Genomic DNA, 23,023 nt, shown 5'->3' on the forward strand with positions numbered 1-23,023 from the left:
ATTAGCTGAAGAAAAATGGCAACAGCTTCTTCGTCTGTTTCTGCTGAAACTAAGGATTTAACGAGGCTTGAACGAAATGGGATGCACTCGCACATTCGGGGCCTTGGCTTTAGCGATGACGGACAAATTAACTGGCATTCACAGGGCATGGTGGGGCAAGTTAAAGCGAGAAAAGCAGCTCTTATTATTCTTCGGATGATACAGCAAGGGAAAATTTCGGGGCGAGTATGCTATTTATGTTTTCATAAGCCTATGCATTGTCATTGACAATTTTTAAATTAAACTGGTTTTTTAATTGTTTTTGAATATTTGAAAGGCTGTTCTGATAGCAGGACAGCCAGGAACGGGAAAAACAGCCATAGCCATGGGCCTTGCGCAGTCGTTGGGAACGAACACACCATTTCACATGATATCAGGTTCGGAAGTGTTTTCATTGGAAATGTCCAAAACAGAAGCATTGACGCAGGCATTCAGAAGGTTTGATATTTTTTTTTGTTTTTTCATTTTTGATATACTCGTTGAACATTAACCATTGCCGTTTTTGTTGGTTGTAAAATGTTGATAGGGCGATTGGTGTCAGAATAAAGGAAGAAACAGAAATTATTGAAGGAGAAGTTGTTGAAATTCAGGTTGACAGGCCGGCCAGCGGAACAGGCGCGAAGGTTGGGCGAATGATTCTGAAGACAACAGATATGGAGACTCAGTTTGATCTTGGAAACAAAATGATTGAGCAGCTCACAAAGGAGAAAGTTGAGGCAGGGTGTGCAATGTGGAGTTTTCATTTTTTGAATTACAATTTTCTATTTCGACTTCATCTGCATCGATGCTGTTGTTATTAGCGACATTATATCTATTGACAAATCGACAGGGCGAATCACGAAGCTGGGAAGATCAATCACGCGTTCAAGGGACTTTGATGCACTGAGTGCAAATGTGTGCTTTTCTGATTTGTTTGAAGTGCTTTTGAGCAGCCAATGTTTTGCGTTGTGGTTTTTGTTTTTATTGTAATCGTCTATGCAACGCCTCGCATTTGCCAGACGCGCTATGTGAGCTGCCCAGATGGAGAGCTTCAGAAAAGGAAGGAAGTTGTGCATGTTGTGACGCTGCACGACATGGATGTGATCAACAGCCGGTCGCAGGGGTTCCTGGCGCTGTTTGCGGGAGACACGGGAGAGATCAAGCAGGAAGTGAGGGATTCGATCGACCAGCGCGTGGCTGAGTGGAGGGAGCAGGGCAAAGCAGAGATTGTGCACGGGGTGTTGTTCATTGACGAGGTGCACATGTTGGATGTGGAGTGCTTTTCGTTCCTGAACAGGGCATTGGAGTCTGACACAGCGCCCATTGTGCTACTGGCAACAAACAGGGGAATGACAACTGTCAGAGGTTCTGCTGTCTTTTTATCGTGCTATTTTTTTTTTTTTTTTTTTTGTATATTTTTGAATATTTTTATTTATATTTTGCAAAACTTCCTTAATTTTGGTAAATTTTTGTATGATGAATGTTGGATGTGGCAATTGGAATGACAGGAAGTGGCGAGGCGATCCCGTCGCCGCATGGGCTGCCGCTTGATCTGCTCGACCGTCTTCTGATCATTTCGACAGAGAAGCCGGGGAGGAAGGAGATTGAGCGGATCATCCAGGTGCGATGCGAGGAGGAGGACATCGAAATGGACGAAGAGGCGCAAGAGCAGCTGGTGACGCTTGCAGAAGAGCATTCGCTGCGGTATGCGATGCAGCTGATCACGACGTCGGCGATTGTGGCAGCACGGCGGAGGGAAAAGACAGTCACGGTGGAGCACATCAGGACAGTGTATGAGCGATTCTGCGATGTGAAGAAATCGATGGATTATCTCGACACAATCAGCGGATACACCACAGGAACGAGAAAAGGAGGAGAAGACGAGCCAAGCGCTGCGGGTGCGATGTCTGGTGCAATGGCAATGGATTAATCAACACTGTTTTAACCTTTTGCTGCAATCATTTCATTTTGTATTCTCTTTCTTTCTGTCTTTCTTTCTCTCTTGAAGAAAAATTTGGATGTTATTTTCAAGCCATATCGTAATCTCTTTCCTTTAGTTCATCTGTTCCGAATTTCATTACATTTTTCTTCACAACCAAGCATTCGCACAAAATGTCAAATCACCCTATTTAAAGATATTTCTCAAATTCGATAATTGAATTTTTTTTTTGAGTATTTCAACAGTAAATAAAAAGAAAAAGAAATATTACTTGAATTTTTATGTCTTTTGCGTCTTAGCAATATCAAAATGAATGACAAATTTTAGAATAATTTATCTTGAAATTCGATAAAAATTCTTCATTTGATCGAAACATCATAAAAAACATTTTATTTTGATGAGCGAAACTGAAGAGGAATTGAAGATGAAAGTGAATATTATCGGAGAATTTGGAGTGGGAAATACTTCTCTGATCCAAAGATACGTTAATGGATATTTGAACAATTATAGATCTGGATTAGGCGTTGATTTTTTGATTAAACATGTTTCAGTTGATGATAAAAAAATTAAAGCATATTTTTGGGACACGTATTTTAGCCGTCGGATTAAGATGATTCCGAGCGCATATTTTCGAGGATCGGATGTTTGTGCACTTGTTTTCAGACTGTCATCGCATGATTCTTTTGATTGTTTGAAAGAGATGAAAAAAAAGATAGACGGTATTTTGGCGAGCTATTCAAATGATTGCCCGCTTATCCTTATTGGAAACGGAAGTGATCAGTGGGAGCATCGGGCTGTTAACCGATTTGAGGTTGAAGACTGGTGCAAAAAAGAGGGATTTTGTGGGTATTTTGAGACGTCAGCAGAAACAGGAGAGAATGTGGATGAGGCATTTACAGAGCTGGTACGGCTGGGTTTGGATTACCACGAATCCAAAGACATTGAAGCAGAAGAGGCTGTTGCTGAGGAGCCGTCTGCCAAAAACGAGAAATCATCATCCAAATGTTTTCTGATGTAAAATAGAGAATTATTAGAAATAGATATTTATATTTTATTTTCGAATTTTCTTTTGTGTCTCAAGTGCTTGCGATGAGGAATTTTCCTAACTTTTTATTTTTCATGCATTTAGTTATTTTCTTTCTTTCTATTCACTTTTTTGTTTGATAATATTTTTGTTGATTTGTTTTTGTTCTTTTGTTTAATTTTGCATTCATTTTTTGTTGTAATGATATTTTGGAAAACATACAAAAAAAGATAGTTGTTCGAAACAAATGTTTTCATTTCGAAAAAATTGAAATTTTTATTCGTTTATTGAAAAAATGTGAATAAGGTGTCTTTTTAAACCAGGTTAAGTTCATTTCATCAACTATAACATTAATGTTTGAATGCGTTCGTAAATGTTTTGAAATCTTTTGTGAAATTCTTATTAAATAAACTTGATAGATTCTTTTTTCAAAACATTATAATTTTCAGCGTGTGAATTATTCGTTTGTTCCTCTTATAAAATGGTTTTTTTTTTACCACATTAAAGTTTATATTTTATCGTTTGAAAGATAAATAAAAACTGATTAATTTCATGAGTTTTTTTTTTTTTTTTTTTTTTTTTTTTTTTTTTTTTTTTTTTTTTTTTAATTATTTTATTACGTTTAATCTTGTACAGTTTGTTCAAAAAATACCGGACAAGATCGATTTCTCAATAACCGCAAGAGGAATAATTCTGACTATTTCCTCGAAATATATCTCATCAATACAAACTCAAATGATATACTAAACTTTCAAAAAAGCTTCATTTGTATTCAGAGAAATAAATTTTAATAATCTCTGAGTAACTCAAAAACCAATTTCTCCGAGAATCAAACAATAATTTTTTCTCTTAGCACAAATGAAGCTGTTTTGAAAGATTCATGTATCAAATAATTTTTTATTGATGAAGAATGTTTTACAGAAAATTATCAGAATTATTCCTCTTGCAGTTATTGCGAAATCGATCTTATCCAGTATTATTTGCGATGTCCGGCTTTTTTTTGCACAAACTGTTGCTTTTAAATTTTTTTGAACGAAATTATTGTCAGAAAAAAATATGCCTTCAAAAATAGTTATTCAAATGGCTTATTTTTTTGTGAAAACTTCTTTTTGTTTTAATTTCTAATAAATCAAGAATTTATTTTCATCAATTTTCTTTTTCCATTCACCAAACTTCACTAATATGGAATCAATTTCTGAATAATGCTATTTCATTCATTCTGAAGAAATTTCATGAGTGAAAACTGAAATTTGAACAAAATGTGAAATTATTGATTAATCCGAAAATTAAACATTTGCAACTTCACAAAAAAAATATCTCATATAATCAGGAAATTTTTTTTGTACATAAATGTTACTGTTAATTATCTAATTCTGGAAAATATTTCATTCAAAATAAATAGATTATTATTTGAATTTAAAACATTTGAGTGTTTATGAATAAAAATTTATTGTGATAATATCGTTTTCGGATGAATGTTAAGAAGTTATTTTTATTTTTTATTTTATCATAATTCTTAAAAATGTTGAGAAATTGGACCCCAATTTTTACTGTTTGTGAATATGTGTGATCATTTTTGAATGCAAAACATTTTTCAGGGTGTTTTTTTTCAAAGGTTAATAGTCACTGGGAAGAGATTTAGTCTACAATTTTCGTGTTTATCACAATTGTTAAATGAACAAATCTTTTTGCTCAAATAAAGATGTTGATGTTTAAAAAGACCTTTTCACTCTTCTGTGTTCTTTTGTTAATATTCAAGATAAATTTTTGAACAGAAAATTTTAAATGAATAAATATGATTTCAAAAATAATCACTCATTTTCATAAAATGATCATCATCCTTGAAATCGGATAAGTGGGTGATTATTTTTGTAATCATATTTTTTCGTACAAACGTTTCGGTTTGATAATTTTATTTTGAATTTTTTTAATAGAGCATATATTAGTGACAACTCCAATAAAAATTCATTCAATCCATTTTTCATATTAAGCGTTTTCCTTTGTTTCATTTGATAAACAACAAAATTTTGTGGAAAATTGTTTGGCAAATGACAATGCTCTTTCGCAATAATCAACGCTCCGAAAAATGTTTTGATTTCAAAAATAATCACCCAAGTTTCAAATGAATTCATCTCATATTGTTTGATTTCACATTTTTCAATAAAGAAAAATAATCCAAATACTTTTTTTTACAAATGAACAATGAAAAACAATTAAAGAATATAGAATGGTTATTTATTGATTATTTTTAAACGAATCAAAATGTCTGTTTTCATCTTCATTTGAGGACAATTATTTATCTTTATTGAAAAATGCGTGATCAAACAATATATGATGAATTCATTTGAAACTTATCCAATTTCTAGGATGATGATCATTTTCTGAAAACGTTGGAGGTTTTATGAATATGGGGGAAAATATGGACTTTCAAGCTTTTTATGCACAAAGCACAAAATAATTGCTCCACTCATAACTTTATGTCGCTTTCCCAGATTTCAAATTTATTTAGATTTTCATAACTGTAAACAGGCATCGTTGAAATCAAAACATTAAGTGTGGTGACATATCACGAATGTCAAAAAATGGACATATTTTTATTGTGTTTTTTGATCTTAAAAAGTCAATGAAAAGTGCATAACTTTTCAATGAAAAAGCTTGAAGTCTCATATTTTCCCCCATATTCACAAACAGTAAAAATTGGGGTCCAATTTCTCATCATTTTTAAGAATTATGATAAAATAATAAACATAAATAACTTCTAAACATTCAGCCAAAAACGATATTTAAACAAAAATTTTTCATTCAAAAACACTCAAATGATTAAATTTGAATTCTTCGCGAATAAAATTTGAATAATTTTTACACCTGCTTTGAATGAGAAGCACATCAAATCTGAATTATAAATTGAAAATAACCACTTAAAACAAAAATTGTTTTCCTTTTGATCGATACGAAAAAGCTATTTCAAAATATAGGTGCAAAAAAGTTATTGAATAATATTATATGTTAATCAATAATTAATTGGAATTAAAAATTTGTGAATTTCATTTTTCAAGGATTTGAACATATGATTGAATAAATTTCTCCGTATTTCTCCGAAAAACAAAAATGATTTGCTTTGAAATTAATCAAGCTGGATGATGATTCATTGGAACAAACACAACACAAACATTCACCGGATAAGTGTTGAGAAAAAATTTTTAAACTTTGCATGTGTTGGCTCGGGAAAATTCAATTATTCAACCATTGAAACGTCTCCAAATGTTGAAAAGATTTCAAAATAAGAAAAAATTAAAATTATACTTAATTTCTCCATTTTAAAAAGTCTAATTGAGACTTTTTCTTTTATTTTGATTATTTTTTTTTTTTTGTTTTGAAAAAGTTATTGAAAAACCAAAGAATAAAAAAACGGTTACGATCAATATTGAAGTTAATTTGTTTAAAAATACGTGCTATGATTTGGGTTGCGTGCATGCTTTGCTATTTGTACAATAGCAATCTCATAGAAGGACATAAAGTTCAAGCAAACAATTCCAATCAAGAAAAAGAAGAAGCACATAAGAAAGAGAATATTATCAGTGTTTTTGAAAGAATTGATCAACCGAGACAAGATTTCACAACAACAGGACAAGAGAAAAATGAAATCGTTGAAGAAGAGGACGATTGCTCAGCCGAGAAAAATGAAAGGGAACTCGAAGAAGTTACAAATAAAAATATCATATTTGAAATGGAAGAATCCTCAGCGGCGTGTGAAAAAATTGCCAAAAAAGAAATGATGCGCAATGAGAAAAATGAAGTGGATGTGGATGGAGAAAATGGAGTAGATAGCGAAGAATGCGGTCAAAAAGGAAAAGTCCCATGCAAAACAATAAAGAAGGCTGTGGAGCGCTGCAAGCCAAAAAGTGCACTTACAATTTACATTGCAGAAAGCTGCAACAGATACGACATTGAGCCAATTGTTATTGAAGGATGCGAAATCAAAATATGTGTCAGAGAGGGAGCAAACAAACGAATTACAACAGCTTTGGATGAAAACAAAGTGCAAAAAGGGGATGGATTGTTCAATGTGAAAAGCAAGGGACGCTTTCACATGTATAGAACAGACATATGTGTGGACACAAAACGAGAAAGCGGACGAAATCAGGGACTAATTGCTGCTGAGGGAGAGGGGTCAGAGGTGGAACTGAACAGATTGAATATCAACAATATAGATTCTAATAACGCGCTGAACTGTGTGCTGATTCAATGCAAATTAGGAGGATTGAATCTTCAAATAGTCAAAATCTCAGAGTTTAACTCCTTTTGTGCGTTGATATTTGCAGAAGCGTCAAAATTTGTCAGAATGGATGAATTGAGTTTGGAAGCAATTTCCACACGGAGCAAAACTCAGTCAGTGGTCACAGTAACGGGTGAATGCCAATCAACATATTTTATTTATTGTGAATTTTCAAATTGCCAATCGACAGATCACAAGCTTGGAGGAGCAGTTTATTTGGAAATTGAGAATGAAGAACATTCTTATTTATTTCAAGACTGCTGTTTTTCGAACTGTTCGTGCAAAGATACAAATGCGAACATTGGAAAAAGGAATGAGCAGCAAAATGACGAGTCAAAAGGAGGAGCAATATATATTCGAGTGGCCGATGAAGCGACTGGAAAACTGAAGTTATCATTAAAAGGGATGATTATTTCAGACTGCACAGCAGACAAAGGGGAATATATTTTCATGTCTCTTCCAGCAGGAAGAGAGCAGATTGACGAAAATGAATTTTCACTGGAAATGGAAGGGATATACGGGAAGGCTGATTATGTATTATTGGAAGTCAGGAGAGGGGAAGCTGCAATTATCGACCTTTTGGCAGACGATAAAAACAGACTGCCATATTGTTCTGGAAATGTTTATGTGGGAGGTGACAAAGCTGGCAATGAGAAATCATGTGGGCGAAAAGAAGAACCATGTGATATGATCAGCACAGCACTCAATCATAATCTTAGAAATAACTATTTGACAGTAAACATCATAAAGCGAGTCCTTGTTAACGAGCCACTGATTGATTTTCAGTACATAACTATTTCATCGATGTCAGATGCTTTTTCAGTGCCTTTCACAACAACTGGACAGAACAGAGGAACACTTCGAATTGGAGCAAATTTGAAAGCTGAAGACTCAATTGCAGTGTTTGGAGAAGAAGACACCTTCATTATTCTTGAACATTTTGATATTGAATATCCAGATGCAATAGAAGGAGACGCGCTTAATTTGATTCATGGATCATATGGGCTGTACATTCTGGATGTTGTCTTTAGACCATGGTACACTGGATTAAAGGGTGAAAGTGTTCTTGGAGGAGAAGGAAAGCTTCTTCCATATAAATTGATTAAGTGCAACGAAATGAGAGGAAATATGACACAGCTAACCATTTATGGGAGAAACAGAAACATCACAAGAAAAAGTCAGCGTGAAAGCGATGAAGCTAACGAGAGACTCTCAACAACGAAGGGAAAATTTGAAAAGGAGAGAACAAATCGAATGAATGAAGAGGATAAACCATTGTGCTCTTGGGATTCTGGATTAATTTTTCTGGATTTTTTGTCTATGACACATGTTAATGACAGTAAATTTATTGACATTAGTGATGGTGTATTTTATTCATTGGCATCGAATTTGAATCTGCATAATTGCAGCTTTGTGAACAATCATCCAGTTGACCGGGATTGGGAAAAATATCCTTCATTGCGTCACAACATTCGATTCAATGGAAGCGAGGGTTATGGGACTAATATACACTCATTGATGCCTGGAAGTGATGGATTGGATGGAAAGCCCTTTGGAATGCAAGCAAACAGAAAGGCACATGGAACAGCAGCGGAGAACATGGATTCATATTTCTTTTCACCCATTTTGAAGAACATAACAATGAAAAGAGATGAAACAAGCAATAAGAATGAACGTCAGGACAAAAATGAAAATGAGAAAGAAATTGAGGCAGTTGTGCATGGATCGTATCTGTTTCCTTGTGGGCTGACGTTAGAAGCTTCGAAAAAAAAGAAAGGAGAAGAAATGAAATGGACAAATTGCCCAGTTTCGGAATATTCAAATGAGACAGAAATGAAAGTGAGGATTCCTCCATCTTTGCTTGATGTGGATGACTACACATCAGTGGTATGCCGCTTGACTTATTCAAGTGGAGTTATTAATGGAGAAAACAAGCATTCAGCAAATGTGATTTTGGTGAAGCAGAAGAAAAACGAGACAAACGAAAGCAATTCGACAAAACTCACAAATGCACAACTTGTTGTAATCATTGTCTCTGTTAGCGTTTTTACTGTTGTTGCTGTTGCGTTCGTGATAGTGACTGTTGCGTGCGTAGTTAGAAGCAAAAAGCGAAGGCAATACAAATCCATCAAGGATTCGAAAATTTAAAAAGGAAAAAAAAAGAATAATCAAATATCTTTTCAACAATTTTTAGAGATTTTCACATTTTTATTTCAATTAGAGAATTTTGTTTGTGTATTTTATTTCGAATTTCGTTCAAAATTGAGATAGTTTGAATGAAAATTTCTTATTTCAAAAAAAAAAAAGCTAATTTTTGTGAAAAAAACACATTCCTGTATAGTTTGTAATTCTAAGTTTATGTAGCTATTTATTTTTTCTTTTTTTAACTTTCTGTTTGTTTGAATCATCCAACTTCATCACAATAATAGACAATTTTTTCAAATCATTATTGCAATTCAAATAAAAGAAAGCCAGTCAAAAATTACAAAATAATAACGCATTTTCAAAAAATGAAATAAAATGTTTGTAATTATTAATATCAATTTAGACAATATTTTTATATTCAACAGCCACTTGTTGCGGAAGAATTTCTGTGATATTAATGTGAATTTAGCAAATAAAAAGAGTGTGCATTTCTTGAATATTCTTTATCTTTTGTCATTTTATAACGTTCACAAACAACAGATTGTAAATATTCATGCTTAACACTGGTAATTGACAATTATTTGATGAAATCAATAATTGATTCTGGGCTTGATCAAATGGATTCTCTTTTTGAAGCTAACGGTGTTTTTCAATACATTGGCCGTAATCTCGGATGCTGCTGTGAAGAAGACTGTGATTGCGACGTATACTGCGCACCATCACCAATAGGTGGGCAATGCGCGAACTGCGGACATCATCCTTTATCTCATTGTCGTCTTTGCGATAAATGTCAAGATCCAATTCTTGATGAGAAATCTGCATATCATCTATGCTGTTTAGATCTCTTGTGTGAAAAATGCGAAGCGTCTTATAGTGTGAATTTTTCTTTTTTTCTTTTAAAATTATGCATTTTATTCGATTCTGAATATTTTAGAGCCAGATGAAGATATTATTTGTCCTCGTTGCTCATGCCTAACACCAAGAAAGCCATTTGTTATTTCAGAAACAGATAAGCCAAAAGAGAAACCACAAACTTTGGAAGATCATTTTCAAACTGCTGTCGCTCGTGTTGCTCTTCTAGAAAAACAACCTTCGACAGATATAATGCTTCAACTTTACAGTCTCTTTAAACAACAAAGTACTGGAGATTGTACTGGAAAGAGGCCTGGAATGACTGACATTAAAGCAAGAGCAAAATATGATGCATGGAATTCTCGAAAAGGCATGAACATCAAATTTATCTTTTTCTTTATTAATTTTTTAAATATTGAATAGGCATGTCAAAAGAAGAAGCTATGAAAGAATACATCAAAGTTGTTGATTCGCTGATGAAGTGAATTCATATCACAATAATTTTACAGCTTTTTGCATGACTCTACCATGCGCATGCATCACTCACTTTTTTTTGTAAGTTTGTTTTTGTTGATGAAAAAAATCTTTTCATTTCGCGATTATTTCAATTGAAAAACGCATAATCCCGCTTTTGAACAATATGTAAAAGCTAAAATTTATATAAATATTTATCATTCGAATAAGAAAAGAATTTTAAAGACTAGGCTCAGGATTTGTTTTGTTATCAAGAAAGTTTGCATGAAATCAACAATAACTCACAGATCAACCCACTAATAAATTCAATTCTTTCTTCTTAAATAATATTTATCGTTTTTTGCAATGAGCGATCCTTTTAAAAGAAGAAATGAATTTCAGCAATTTGCAAGGCCAAGAGGAAATATTGGCCATGATGAAACAAAATCTTTAGGTTTTAACTTCTTTGAAATATCAGAACTAATTTATTATTTCACACTAAAATTATATTTACTTTGAAGTGTTCCAATGGATTGATACAGATTATACAGTTTTACAAGAACCTTTGCCAGATATGCCTGGTTCACGCGTTGGACAAGTATTTCTTCTTTATTGGAATGAAAATTAAATTATCACTTATCAATTGAATTGAAATTAGGTTCCATGCATCAGATTTTATGGAATCACAGAAGAAGGAACTTCTGTGCTTGTGAATTGTCATGGCTTTACTCCATATTTATACATCCAAGTGTGCATGAAATTTCATTTTAATTATGATTCAAATTCACATGTTAAATATAGGAACCTCCGAATTTCACATCTGAACATATAAAAGCATTGACTGCAGCTCTGAATATTCATGTTTGTGAAAATTACAAATTGAATGAGATGATATTTTATGCAACGTTAATTGTTTCAAGGCTCCTGTGCATTCAATACACAGAACTCAAAAGATGAGTATTTATAATTATCATGATAAATTGGTGAATTTTCTTAAAATATTTGTCCAGCTTCCTTGGCACGTTCCAGTTATTCGACGTGTGATTCTCTATTCTTTATCAGTCTTCATTATTTCGTGAATTGAATTATCAGAGGCTTTGAAAGCAGGAGTTGTTATTGAAGGATACGGACAGAGGGCATTTCAAACATACGAATCAAACATTGATTTCGTCCTTCGACATTTGTTCGATGCAAAAGCAGTTGGCTGCAGCTGGGTCGAACTGCCCGCAAACGAATATAAGCTCAGAGGAAACGATTCATCAAGTCCTTCGCAGCTGAAACCGTCAAGCACTTGCCATTTGGAAGCTGACATTGCGTGTGCACTGCATTTGTCCCTCCAAAATATATTCGCAATTAACGAATCTTTTATCGCTAATTTTCTTTATATATTTTTCAATTGGACTTATCACGCTTTCGAATATTTTTTGCTTGCCGTTCAACAACGTCAGATTCCACAAACTTATTTTCCATCCACCTGACGGTAAATACATGTCAATTGCACCTTTTCGTGTGCTATCGTTCGATATTGAATGTGTTGCCTCCCAAAAAGGAACTTTTCCACAGCCAGAAAAAGACAAAGTCATCCAAATATGCGCAACTGTTGCTGTTTATGGTTTATTTTGCACTTTCTTTCTTTTTTGCTTGTCGAAGAGATTCCGAATAATTTTCTCATTTTCTTAAAAAAATTGACTCGAATGTTAATTGCATTGTGCGTTTATGTGAACAATTCATCCTCCGTTTTGTCTTTGCGTCCAGGCAAAGTCGAGCCGCTGTTCCGCATTGCCCTTGTGCTCAACACCTGCACGCCGATCATCGGTGCGCATGTCTTTTCTTATGCGACAGAAGAGGAGCTGCTGAATGCGTGGGCAGACCTCGTCACCATCATCGACCCTGACATTCTCACAGGATATAACATCATGAACTTCGATATACCTTATTTGTACAAGCGCGCAACAGCACTCAAATGCACTGGCTCCCACAAAATAGGTAGAATCACCAACTCTCCAATGACTGTGTGTAATTTTTAACTTATTTCAGATTGTTATAAATCTTATACAAATAAAAATGCTCTTTTTATTTTCCCCCACCCTCTTAATACACACATGTGTCTTTATTCTAAAAATTTCATATTTGTTTCCTTTCCCCAGGTGAAACTGTCGAGCTTCCACAGCAACCAGCAGGGCCACCGCGAGACACATGACATCTCAATCGACGGGCGGGTGATGATTGACATGCTGACGGTGATGCAGAACGACTACCGCCTCTCGTCGTACTCGCTGAACTCTGTCTCTCAGAAGTTCCTGGGCGAGCAGAAGGAAGACGTGCACTGGACAATCATCGGCGACCTGTTTGAGAAGGACGCAGAGTCGAGGCAGCGGCTGGCTGTGTACTGTCTAAAGGACTCGCTGCTGCCCTGGCGGCTGATGACGAAGCTGATGGTGATTGTCAACTTTGTGGAGATGGCGCGGGTGACGGGTGTGCCAATGAGCTACTTGTCTATCCGGGGGCAGCAGGTGCGTGTGGTGTCGCAGCTGTACCGCAAGGCAGCTGAGCACAACATGCTCATCCCAGTCTCTGAGACAGGCATCTCCGACGACAAATACCAAGGCGCCACAGTCATCGACCCGCTGAGAGGGTACTACGAAGATCCCATCGTGACGCTGGATTTCTCGTCGCTGTATCCGTCCATCATGATCTGCCACAACTTGTGCTATTCCACCCTCCTGCGGCCAGACCAGGTGGGCAGGATGAACCCGAACGACTATGTCAAATCGCCCTCAGGCAACTTCTTTGTGAAGGCGTCTGTTAAAAGAGGGATCCTCCCTATCATTTTGGAAGACCTGCTGAAGGCGCGTGCGAAGGCGAAGAAGGAGATGAAGGAGGCGTCTGACCCGTTCAACGCTGCTGTTCTGAATGGGAGGCAGCTGGCAATGAAAGTGGTGGCAAACAGTGTGTATGGCTTCACTGGTGCACAGGTGGGGAAGCTGCCGTGTTTGGAGATCTCGCGGAGTGTGACAGCGTTTGGGCGAGAAATGATTCTGAAGACGAAGAACATTGTGGAGACACACTATGTGAAGGCGAACGGGTTTGAGGACGATGCGATTGTGGTGTATGGAGATACAGATTCAGTCATGGTGAAGTTTGGGATGAAAGACTTGCACACAGCAATGGAGAGAGGGAGAGAGGCTGCAGCGTTCATCACATCGCAGTTTGCTCCGCCTGTCAAGTTGGAGTTTGAGAAGGTGTACTGGCCGTATCTGCTGATGTCGAAGAAGCGATATGCAGGGCTGTTCTGGACGAAAGAAGATAAATTTGACAAGATCGACACGAAGGGTATTGAGACAGTGCGAAGAGATAACTGCCCGATGGTGCGGCTGGTGGTGGAGACGTGTCTGCAGAAGATTCTGGTGGCGAGAGATTTGGAAGGCGCACAGAACTTTGCGAAGCAGATTATTGCAGATTTGCTGCAGAACAAGCTGGACATGTCGCTGCTGGTGATCTCCAAGCAGTTCTCAAGACCAGCCAAGATGTATGACTCGAAGCAGCCGCATGTGGAGCTGGCAGAAAGGATGAGGAAAAGAGAAGGAACAGCACCGCAAGTCGGGGAGAGAGTGTTCTTTGTGATTGTGGAAGGGGCAAAAGGGGCGAAAGGGTATGAGAAGTCGGAGGATCCGCTGTATGCGATGACGAACGGCATCCCCATTGACACTGACTATTATCTGGAGCACCAGCTGAAAGGGCCGCTGGAGCGTCTGTTCTCGCCCATTCTGAAAGAACGTGTGACCAGTCTGTTTGAAGGCGACCACACGCGCATCAGAAGAAAGCCACCCACATCGCGTACATCTCAGTCAGCATCATCGGCGCTGATGAAGTTTGTGGGTGTGGCACGCGCCTGCATCAACTGCCGGGTGAAGCTGACTCCGCAGGAGACAGGCGCTGTGTGTTCGTCGTGCAAGGCGAAGGAGGGGGAGTTCTTGATGGAGGCACAGAAGACTGTCGCACAGGCAGAGGAGCAGTTCGGACACGTCATGGCACAGTGCCAGCGCTGCTCATCCTCTTTGCACACACCTTTCTTATGCTCAAGCAGAGATTGCCCTCTTTTCTATCTCAGAACGAAAGTGAAGAAAGATCTTGAGGATGCATACGAATGCTTGGAACGTTTTGGCCCACCATGCGTAATTCCAAATCCTCCAATTCCTGTGTGCTCTTCGACTTAAAAGTTAATTGGTTTTTTTTCTGTATTCACTTGTCTTAAATTTATCAATCCCACTTCATTCATTATATATATATTTTTTGAAAAATAAAAAGTTTGATTTTCAACTTATTGATAAATAATTTATTTATTAGTCTTTATAACAAATGAAGGGACTTTTTGATCAAATTGATTTAGAATGAAGTGTGTTTTTAAAAATTGAGCATGCTTTTGTTTCTTTAACTTTGTTATGCTTTATTTGATTTTGTATAACATACTAATGCGTTGCGAATGCTTAAAATTTTGCTTAGTCCTCTTAAATTAACTATTAACCCACAGCCAAGAAAATTGACTATTGAAGATATTAAGCACTTCCCAAAAGCTGAGCTTCATTGCCATCTTGGTGTGCTTACATCTGTTATATAATGCATCATTTTTATTTTTCATTCCTGCTCATTAAAGACGGAAGCATTCGACCAAAAACAGTCATTGATCTTGCATTGGAGCAAGTTTGCTTTGTTCTTTAAGCAAAGAAATAATCGATTTAACTTGGGATTCGTAATGTTATTGATTTTATTTTATTGGTTTTTATTTCATAGGGAGTGAAATTGGACACTTTTGATGTTGACGAATTGACAAAACTTTTAAAAGTCCCAGAAGATTGCCCTGATCTTACTGTTTATCTTCGTTCATTTGATATTTCGTTGAAAGTTTTGCAACAACCATATGCACTTACCAGAACAGTTTATGAAATTGCTGAAGATGCTTATCATGATGGAATTTCATATTTGGAAATTCGTTTTGCTCCAATCCTCCATACTTCAAATGGTCATACTCTCTCAGAAATTATGCATGCAGTTGTTGAGGGACGTCTTTTGGCAGAAGCAAATTTCCCTATTACAGTTCGTATCATTGTGTGCGCCATGCGTCAATTGTCTCCTGCTGAATCTCTTAATGCTGTGGAAGTTGTGTGGAGATATAGCAACCAAGGTGTTGTTGGTTTTGATGTCGCAGGACCAGAGTTTGGATTCATGCCTGGAAATCATAAAGACGCATTTGAATTGGCTCACAGAAAGGGTCTTCCCGCAACAATTCATGCTGGAGAAGCTGCTGGATGGGAATCTGTTGATGAAGCTATCAATGTTTGCGGTGCTCAAAGAATTGGACATGGTGTTCGAATGAACGAAAATCCAAAGTTAGTGCAACATGTGATTAATAGACGCATTCCAGTTGAATCATGCCCAACTTCAAACACACAAACACGCGCTGTTAAGAGCATGAAAGAGCATCCTATCAGAGAATACTTTGACCAAGGAATGGTTATATTCCCTTGCACTGATAACACAACTGTCAGCAACGTTACACTGAGCCAGGAGTATTTGCGCCTTCATTTGGAAAAGGACTTCACAGTTGAGGAGTTGGTTAGGATGGTTGACTATGGTCTGTCATCTGGCTTCATCTCATACAATCACAGAACACGTTTGCGTTTGGAGTCAATGAAGAAGATTCTGACTTATTTGTCATCTCAAGGATTCAACATCGACGGAATTGTCCATGATCTTCCCATCCACGATCGAATTTTCTATTCAATCTGCCCACAGCAAACAGTTCCAAGAATGTACTGGGACAACTACAAGAACCCAAAAATCACAGCAGACGTTATTCGCCAACTTCCAAAAGTTGATATGCACGTCAGACTTGTTGGAGGAATGACATTGGACAATCTTTGGGATTTATCAACGAAGCAAAAAGGAAACAAGATGGTCGAAGAATTTGAAACCAAAGAGGCTGTTGTCGAGTACTTCAAGAATAAGAACCAGGAAGGAAGCAAATTTGACCTGGCAAAAGCACGCAAATACATGCTGAATGTTATGCAGTCTAAAGAGCAAATTGAAATTGCAATGGACGATATCTTCCGTGTGTCAAAGTCTGAGAATATCATCTTCCAGTCTCTTATGGTTCGTCCAAAAGACCACACATTGGGTGGATTGAAGGAGGAAGAAGTCATTGACATCGTGATCAAATCAAAAGAAGAGAACGAAAAGAAATACGGCATTCGCTCCAACATCTTCCTTTGCGCACGTCTTCCTGAAGACGATCCGTTTGACGTGATGAACGTTGCTCAGCTTATCTTGAAATACAGAGAAAGAGGTGTTGTTGGATTTGCATCCTTTGGTGACGATCTCCCATCGCACGATATGCAGTTCTTCCAACAGGCATTTTCGTTCATGAAGAAGAACATGATCCCTGTTGTCATCTCAGCCGGAAGAACAACTCCAAAGTCTGTTCTCACAGCTGTTGTTGATGGTGGTGCTGCACGTGTCTCTGGTGGCTACACAATCCACACGCACCCATACATCGTCAAGTGGCTCTCAGATCGTCAGATTCCTGTTGATCTTTCTGTCACACAGCACATGAAGGAGCATTCCAAGCGTATGGAATCATTTGCTGGTAATGTTATTCGTTTTTTGTATGACAACGATGTGCGTGTTGTTTTGTGCTCTGTTGGAAGAACACTGGAAAGCTGTCCTTCTCTGAACACTGTGATTGAGCGTGTCGTATCAGATTGCAACATCAAAGTGCACGAACTTCTTGATTTGCTGTCGTTTGCTTTGAGAAGCAGCCCGCTTCCATTCGCAGAGAGAGAAGTGATGTATCGCGATTTCTTGGCACAATCTCATGATGTTCTGGAGAAGCACGGCTTCCGTCACTTCTGGAAGAAAGCCATCTTCGGAGATGCTTATATTCCATTCCCCGATCCACATCCAAAACTTGCTGAGTTGACCGAAGGATCTGCTTCACCTTCAACTATTCCAAGTACAGCCCAACAGGAAGCAGCAACACCAGATTCACAGGCATCTTCAACATCACCTCATGGTGTACCTGCCAAATCCCTCAAAGTTACAACACCTTCTGGAAAGGTTATCAGCGTTGAAGGTGGGTCTGCAAATATGAGATTGGCAGACGAACAGTAAAAATGAGCAAGAACTGTTTGTATGTTTATTCTGTCGATAGAGTTGAGACCTTTCATGAACAAGAACATTGCCCTTAATATTTACATTCATTTAATGATTTTTTTTTTTTATAAATAAATTTTCGATTTGCACTTTTAGGAATTTCGAGTTCCTCAAAAAATTCATTGAAAATCTTACTTTTAAACCTTTTGTTTCCTTGTATTCAGCACACAGAAATTATAAATACGAGGTATTTTAAGAGAGAGTTAATATCTTTTGTTTTTTTTAAATGAAGCTTTAATTTGAAGGATTAAATGTTGTGAAATGAAAATTAAACAATAAAATGAAGTGAGTATTTCACTTTCTCTCATTTTTCTCCAGATGAAGTTGTTGATGATATCTGAGTAGTTTCTTTCTGTTGAGAACTTTCTGGTTGTGATGGTGGAGTTGTTTTGGAAGATGTGGAAAGTGTCGAGGAAGAATCAGAAGATTCTTTTGAGATCTGTTGCTCAGAAGCAGGAGGTGTGGTGAGAGAAGTGGAAGAAGATTGACGAGGTTGAAAAGATTGTTGCGAGGTTGCCGCTCCAGGCTTCCCTTGGGTAATTGAAGGAGGTACCATTGCAATCCCTGGCGGAACTGCTGGCCCGCCCATAAATGGACCAGGCATCCCCATCGGAACTTTCATTCCAGGTGGCATCATCATTCCAGGCTGCATCATCATACCAGGCATGTGCATCATTCCCGGTTTCCCTGACATTCCTTGCATTGGAGGAAATCCTGGAGCACCAGGCATCCCAGAAGCTCCTCGTCCTCCAGCCCCTGGAATTACAGGTCCAAATGGTAATGGACCAGCCATTGAAAAAGTCATTGCACCTGCTCTTCCCATAAAAGGCATGGACATTGCAGGATGCATCACTCTTCCTGCAAATAAAGATGCGCCTGGTTGATTTATCCCCGGGATCGATTGTCCAAGTCCTGATGAAGAAAAATTAATATTTCAAAGATACTAATCGAAAAATGTTATACCTGCTGGTTGTTGTTTCAAAAATTGAGAGTAATACTTATATACATTTGCTTGATGTTTTTGACCGCTGTTATGTGCCCTTCGAACTTTCACTACAAGAAAAAGACAAAAAATAAAATGCAAAAATAACACAATATTAAAAGGTTAACTTATCTCAATACATGGCTATTAAAACAAACATGAATCGTGGGTTAGCACAACATCGCAGTAATCGCAATAGTACTTGGGCATTCAACAATAAATGAAAATTACGACGTCGAAATATGAAAATATGGGCTATTCGAATAAATCCAGCAAAATATTCATCATTGGAAATTAAACTTTTTAAAATATAATAAGTTTTCCCACTTTCACTTATTGTTTTAAAGTGAAAAAATTTCTCAAAAAAAGAAAACAAAAAATTATAAATCAAAAAGTTTTTTTCTTTTATTTTTTCTTTCACTTCAAATGCTTGCCCTTTAATGCGTTGTGGTGGAGTGTTGTGAAATGGTGACATGAAAACAGATGACTTGAGCACTTTCATTTCATCCTTTGAATGTGAGTGAAAGAATGAAAGAAAACAGGCTTTTCAGTTGCATCTCTTCGTTTGCACCATCAAGCAGCGCTTTTTCTGTTTGCGCTGTTTGATATCCAATTTGAGCCTTCTGTGCATCAGAAATTGAAGTATTTTTAATGATTTCCTCAATTGTCTGTTAGATTTGTTATTTATTCATAAATAGCAAGTGAAGAAAAATTTGGGAAAAATTTCACTTCTTAAAGAAAAAATGAACACTTCGTCAAACCTGTTCCAGCACTTGCTGAGCAGAATACCCTTTTCTCTTTATTGTATTTAGAATTGATGCCAGATGGTCATATGAATGATCTTCAATAACGCATCCAATCAATTCATCAATAATCTCTTGTGGAACGATCTTTCATTTTTTAAAAAAGTACACATATAAAAATATGATAAATGAATAAGAAAAGAACAAAAAGAATACCCCAGCCATGTCCATAATACCATCTATTGTAATATCGTCTCTGTAGAGTCGATGAGCAGAATGAAGAAGTGTAATTGCACGACGAAGATCTCCCTTGCTAAGCTCATTCAATCGTATCAATTCCTTCAAAAAATCAACAAATGAAATAATGAAATGAATTGAAACAAAAGCAAATTACTTCTTTGAAAAAGTGAAGAAAGATAATTCAAACTTCATCTCCACATTTCACTCCTTCAGTATTGCAAATGTGCTTCAATCTTTCCAGTGATATCTCTTTCGGCAATGGGAAAAATCGAGATTTGGCGCATCGAGAAGCCAGTGGATCAATGATTCTTTAACAGTTTGAAGGTAAATGCAAACATTGACGTTTATAAAAAGCACAAAAAACAATACTTTGAAACATAATTGCAGATTAAGCAAAATCGAGTTACTCGAGTGTGAACTTCGATCACTCGACGAAGTGCATTTTGAGCGTCTGTTGTTAATGAATCTGCTTCATCAAGAATAATTAATTTGAATGGTGGGCAGGGAAATGGATATCCTTCTGGCTTTGCAGAAATGGATTGCTGAGCAAATCTTTTGACTTTTTCTCGAATTGCATCAATTCCTCTTTCATCAGACGCATTTAACTCCATTACTCGTTGTCTAAACATTTCAGGGCTAAAAATATAACATGCAGACATCCGAATGAACATAGCATGAAAAGAGTATTTTGAAAAAAATGAATGAAATTTCAAAACCCAAAAAGATCATGGGCCAATGCAAGAATAACTGAAGTTTTTCCTGTTCCAGGCGGACCATAAAACAGCAGATGCGGAAGCTATCGTAAGGCAAACAATTAAATTGAAGATTAAAATTTCTATAAGAGCAAACTGTTCCAGCTTCAATAAACTTATGCAGTGAAGCAACAAGAACATCTTGCGACACAACATCCTTTAAGGATTTTGGCCTGAATTTTTCAACCCATGGAACGAGGACATGACGCCTGCTCCTAAATTCTGTCATGAATATTCTAGGAAAAGTTTAAGTAATGATTTCAAAAAATAATTATCCTCCAACAGATATTTTTATAATTTTTGTAAATATTTTTTTCATTCAACAAATTGTATATGTTTTGATTTTGAAACGTTGAAAATATTGATATTTTCTGAGAATGATCAAATACCCCATATATACTCACCAGAGAGTTTGTGTGTTTTTGTCATTTTTTTGATACAAAGACATGCAGGGGTTTGATGATGAAAGAGACGATGACTTCGACAATGATTTTACTATAGGTGCTGGGCCACCTCCTCAATATGATCAACAACTTCATTATGACGAAGAGGAACCTGTTGAAGATAATGATGAACAAGAAGATGAAGCAAACGCTACAAGAAATGAAGAAGATCAAGATAATGAAGACAATGAAGGAAGTGAAGAAGAATCCAATTTACATGATACTCAAGAAGGGGAACATTGTGTGCTTTCTCATTTTATTTTCAAGATTCGATAATATGAATTTTTTCATTTGTTAAAGCCGATATGGATCAAACAAAAGAGTATGCATTTTTTTCAGCAATGTTGTTTATATATTTATAAACAAATAAATTTAAATATTGAAATTTAAAAAATTTTTTTTAGCTCTTTTACTGGGTTGCAAGATGGAGATATTAGCATGACTATGGACAACAAACGCTTGGATGCACTTGGGATGACTCAAGACTCAGAAGTTGAGCAAATCAGCGAAGACGGAGAAGAGCCAGAAATAATGAGTGTTTTCCCTTCAGAAAATGAATTCCAACAGCTACAACTTTCTCCAGAAATGCATTCAATGTTTTCAACAATCTTCCAATTTCAAGTTCAAACTCTGGCGCTTCCAACACCTCTCCAACCATTTATGCCCAAATTTGAGCCTGCAATCGGAGATCCTGATAACTTCACGAAAGTTCAAAGGCCAGACAGTGGCAAGGATCTTATTGGGCTTGTTGTTCTTGATGAACCCGGACCGGTTCAATCGAATCCATCCATTTTGGAGATGCAGCTTCGCAATGCCACAACTTTAAGTAAAGGCAAAGCTCCTGCACATGTGAGAACTGTCGATCCGAATGAAAAGGGAGCTCTTGTTTGTTTTTTTCCGTTATTTGTGTGACTTTAATAGCAAAATGCGAATACTTCTATTTTGTTATTCTCCTCTTTTGATCTGCGCTTTTCATATATTTTCATCATTGTTTTCCTATTGCAGGGTTTGCAATCGTGGATTCAATCAATTGAAGAGTTTCATCGAAGCAAGCCTTCTCCTTCTGTCAGCTACAAAGGTCCAATGCCTTCGATCGAGACGTTGATGCAAATTTGGCCATCGTCTTTCGAATCTTCTCTTAGACAGGTATTTCTTTCCTTTTCTTTGTGCAAAAAAACAAACTTGAGTTCATTTTATTTATTTATTTTGACAACTGTTTCATGACATTTCTGCAATACCAGCTCCCTCTTCCACGTATAAGTGATCTTGACATTCCGCTCCGTGAGTACATTCCGATCGTGTGTTCTCTGTTAGACATTCCTGTTCACGAAGACGACCTCAGCAAGTCTCTTCACGTGCTGTTCACTCTCTTCCACGAGTTTCGGCAGAACCCTCACTTCAGACTGCTCCAGGTGAATGACGTCTTTCCGTCTGCACAGAACAGCAGCGCTGGTCTTTCTTCGACGCTTTCTTCATCAACCACTCCTTCTTCTGCCTCTTCTCCGGGTTCTGCATCTGCTTCTGCCTCTTCCTCTTCCTCTTCGTCTTCCTCTGCTTCTGGAAAGCTCAACTTATCTGGATTAAGGCAATCGTCGACGCCATCACCAACTCAACCTGGATCTCGAGTACGTGCTTGATCTTATTTTGCACTTACAAGCACAATTGATTTTCCACATCTTCACATTTGATTTCGATTTGCTTTTTGATGTTTCATCTGCTTTTCCGCATATTCTTCATTTCACTTTTATTTATATACCAAAATTTTCTTTAAGCAACTTTTTTTTTTATTTTATTGGAAACTTCAACATTATTGCCATTTTAACTTGAAAGTATTTGTATGATTTTTGCGTTGTTGAATTCAATCAAGAAAAGAAAGAAAGAAAAGAAAAGAAAAGAAAAGAAAAGAAAAGAAAGGCAAATTGATTTTTGATGCGTTGTTTGTACACA

The 23,023-nt window shown here is 36.8% G+C and overlaps 9 protein-coding genes across 9 annotated transcripts; 7 read left to right on the top strand and 2 right to left on the bottom strand.

The window, feature by feature from the left end:
- Positions 1-3: 3 nt before the first annotated feature.
- MONOS_15554 (putative DNA helicase) lies at positions 4-2,173 on the top strand. Its single transcript, XM_067868439.1, has 6 exons — positions 4-225; positions 317-477; positions 566-760; positions 840-933; positions 1,038-1,383; positions 1,527-2,173. The coding sequence occupies exons 1-6, from the start codon at positions 16-18 to the stop codon at positions 1,946-1,948; spliced, it is 1,428 nt and encodes a 475-aa protein (XP_067730587.1). The 5' UTR covers positions 4-15; the 3' UTR covers positions 1,949-2,173.
- Positions 2,174-2,354: 181 nt separating this feature from the next.
- On the top strand, positions 2,355-2,975 carry MONOS_16765 (Rab7L4, Rab7-like protein; the record flags this gene model as incomplete). Its single annotated transcript, XM_067869637.1, has 1 exon — positions 2,355-2,975. The coding sequence occupies one exon, from the start codon at positions 2,355-2,357 to the stop codon at positions 2,973-2,975; it is 621 nt and encodes a 206-aa protein (XP_067730588.1).
- A 3,423-nt stretch (positions 2,976-6,398) lies between these two features.
- On the top strand, positions 6,399-9,405 carry MONOS_11339 (uncharacterized protein; the record flags this gene model as incomplete). Its single annotated transcript, XM_067863861.1, has 1 exon — positions 6,399-9,405. The coding sequence occupies exon 1, from the start codon at positions 6,436-6,438 to the stop codon at positions 9,403-9,405; it is 2,970 nt and encodes a 989-aa protein (XP_067730589.1). The 5' UTR covers positions 6,399-6,435.
- A 614-nt stretch (positions 9,406-10,019) lies between these two features.
- Positions 10,020-10,913, top strand: MONOS_11340 (putative esterase; the record flags this gene model as incomplete). Its single annotated transcript, XM_067863863.1, has 3 exons — positions 10,020-10,275; positions 10,337-10,624; positions 10,678-10,913. 3 exons carry the CDS (start codon positions 10,020-10,022, stop codon positions 10,737-10,739), a joined length of 606 nt encoding a protein of 201 aa, XP_067730590.1. The 3' UTR covers positions 10,740-10,913.
- A 160-nt stretch (positions 10,914-11,073) lies between these two features.
- Positions 11,074-15,031, top strand: MONOS_11341 (DNA polymerase delta catalytic subunit; the record flags this gene model as incomplete). Its single annotated transcript, XM_067863864.1, has 9 exons — positions 11,074-11,161; positions 11,229-11,305; positions 11,366-11,455; positions 11,509-11,568; positions 11,628-11,745; positions 11,800-12,022; positions 12,156-12,319; positions 12,463-12,719; positions 12,855-15,031. The coding sequence occupies 9 exons, from the start codon at positions 11,074-11,076 to the stop codon at positions 14,922-14,924; spliced, it is 3,147 nt and encodes a 1,048-aa protein (XP_067730591.1). The 3' UTR covers positions 14,925-15,031.
- Positions 15,032-15,071: 40 nt separating this feature from the next.
- MONOS_11342 (adenosine deaminase) lies at positions 15,072-18,119 on the top strand. Its single transcript, XM_067863865.1, has 4 exons — positions 15,072-15,103; positions 15,211-15,302; positions 15,362-15,408; positions 15,499-18,119. Exons 1-4 carry the CDS (start codon positions 15,099-15,101, stop codon positions 17,872-17,874), a joined length of 2,520 nt encoding a protein of 839 aa, XP_067730592.1. The 5' UTR covers positions 15,072-15,098; the 3' UTR covers positions 17,875-18,119.
- A 101-nt stretch (positions 18,120-18,220) lies between these two features.
- MONOS_11343 (U1 small nuclear ribonucleoprotein C) lies at positions 18,221-19,108 on the bottom strand (the record flags this gene model as incomplete). The annotated part of the gene is made up of 3 exons (XM_067863866.1): positions 18,221-18,828; positions 18,880-18,969; positions 19,057-19,108. 3 exons carry the CDS (start codon positions 19,106-19,108, stop codon positions 18,221-18,223), a joined length of 750 nt encoding a protein of 249 aa, XP_067730593.1.
- A 293-nt stretch (positions 19,109-19,401) lies between these two features.
- On the bottom strand, positions 19,402-20,862 carry MONOS_11344 (Replication factor C subunit 4, RFC4; the record flags this gene model as incomplete). Its single annotated transcript, XM_067863867.1, has 7 exons — positions 19,402-19,566; positions 19,660-19,788; positions 19,858-19,980; positions 20,069-20,189; positions 20,251-20,517; positions 20,598-20,677; positions 20,731-20,862. The coding sequence occupies 7 exons, from the start codon at positions 20,860-20,862 to the stop codon at positions 19,402-19,404; spliced, it is 1,017 nt and encodes a 338-aa protein (XP_067730594.1).
- A 170-nt stretch (positions 20,863-21,032) lies between these two features.
- MONOS_11345 (putative Intraflagellar transport protein 46) lies at positions 21,033-22,902 on the top strand. Its single transcript, XM_067863868.1, has 5 exons — positions 21,033-21,317; positions 21,377-21,398; positions 21,481-21,961; positions 22,082-22,222; positions 22,318-22,902. Exons 1-5 carry the CDS (start codon positions 21,080-21,082, stop codon positions 22,711-22,713), a joined length of 1,278 nt encoding a protein of 425 aa, XP_067730595.1. The 5' UTR covers positions 21,033-21,079; the 3' UTR covers positions 22,714-22,902.
- Positions 22,903-23,023: the final 121 nt, after the last annotated feature.

The sequence above is a fragment of the Monocercomonoides exilis genome, assembly GCF_001643675.1.
Source record: "Monocercomonoides exilis strain PA203 chromosome Unknown scaffold13-1861174, whole genome shotgun sequence".
NCBI lineage: Eukaryota > Preaxostyla > Oxymonadida > Polymastigidae > Monocercomonoides > Monocercomonoides exilis.

Bases quoted from the DNA above. Each gene is read 5' to 3' on its own strand.
- MONOS_11345 (XM_067863868.1), top strand. From the start codon at position 21,080: ATGCAGGGGTTTGATGATGAAAGAGACGATGACTTCGACAATGATTTT. The intron at 21,318-21,376 runs GTGTGCTTTCTC...CATTTGTTAAAG, and splicing joins TACTCAAGAAGGGGAACATT to CCGATATGGATCAAACAAAA. The intron at 21,399-21,480 runs GTATGCATTTTT...AATTTTTTTTAG, and splicing joins GATATGGATCAAACAAAAGA to CTCTTTTACTGGGTTGCAAG.
- MONOS_15554 (XM_067868439.1), top strand. From the start codon at position 16: ATGGCAACAGCTTCTTCGTCTGTTTCTGCTGAAACTAAGGATTTAACG. The intron at 226-316 runs GTATGCTATTTA...AATATTTGAAAG, and splicing joins AAGGGAAAATTTCGGGGCGA to GCTGTTCTGATAGCAGGACA. The intron at 478-565 runs GTTTGATATTTT...AAATGTTGATAG, and splicing joins TTGACGCAGGCATTCAGAAG to GGCGATTGGTGTCAGAATAA.
- MONOS_11342 (XM_067863865.1), top strand. The intron at 15,303-15,361 runs GTGTGCTTACAT...TGCTCATTAAAG, and splicing joins TGAGCTTCATTGCCATCTTG to ACGGAAGCATTCGACCAAAA. The intron at 15,409-15,498 runs GTTTGCTTTGTT...TTTATTTCATAG, and splicing joins TTGATCTTGCATTGGAGCAA to GGAGTGAAATTGGACACTTT.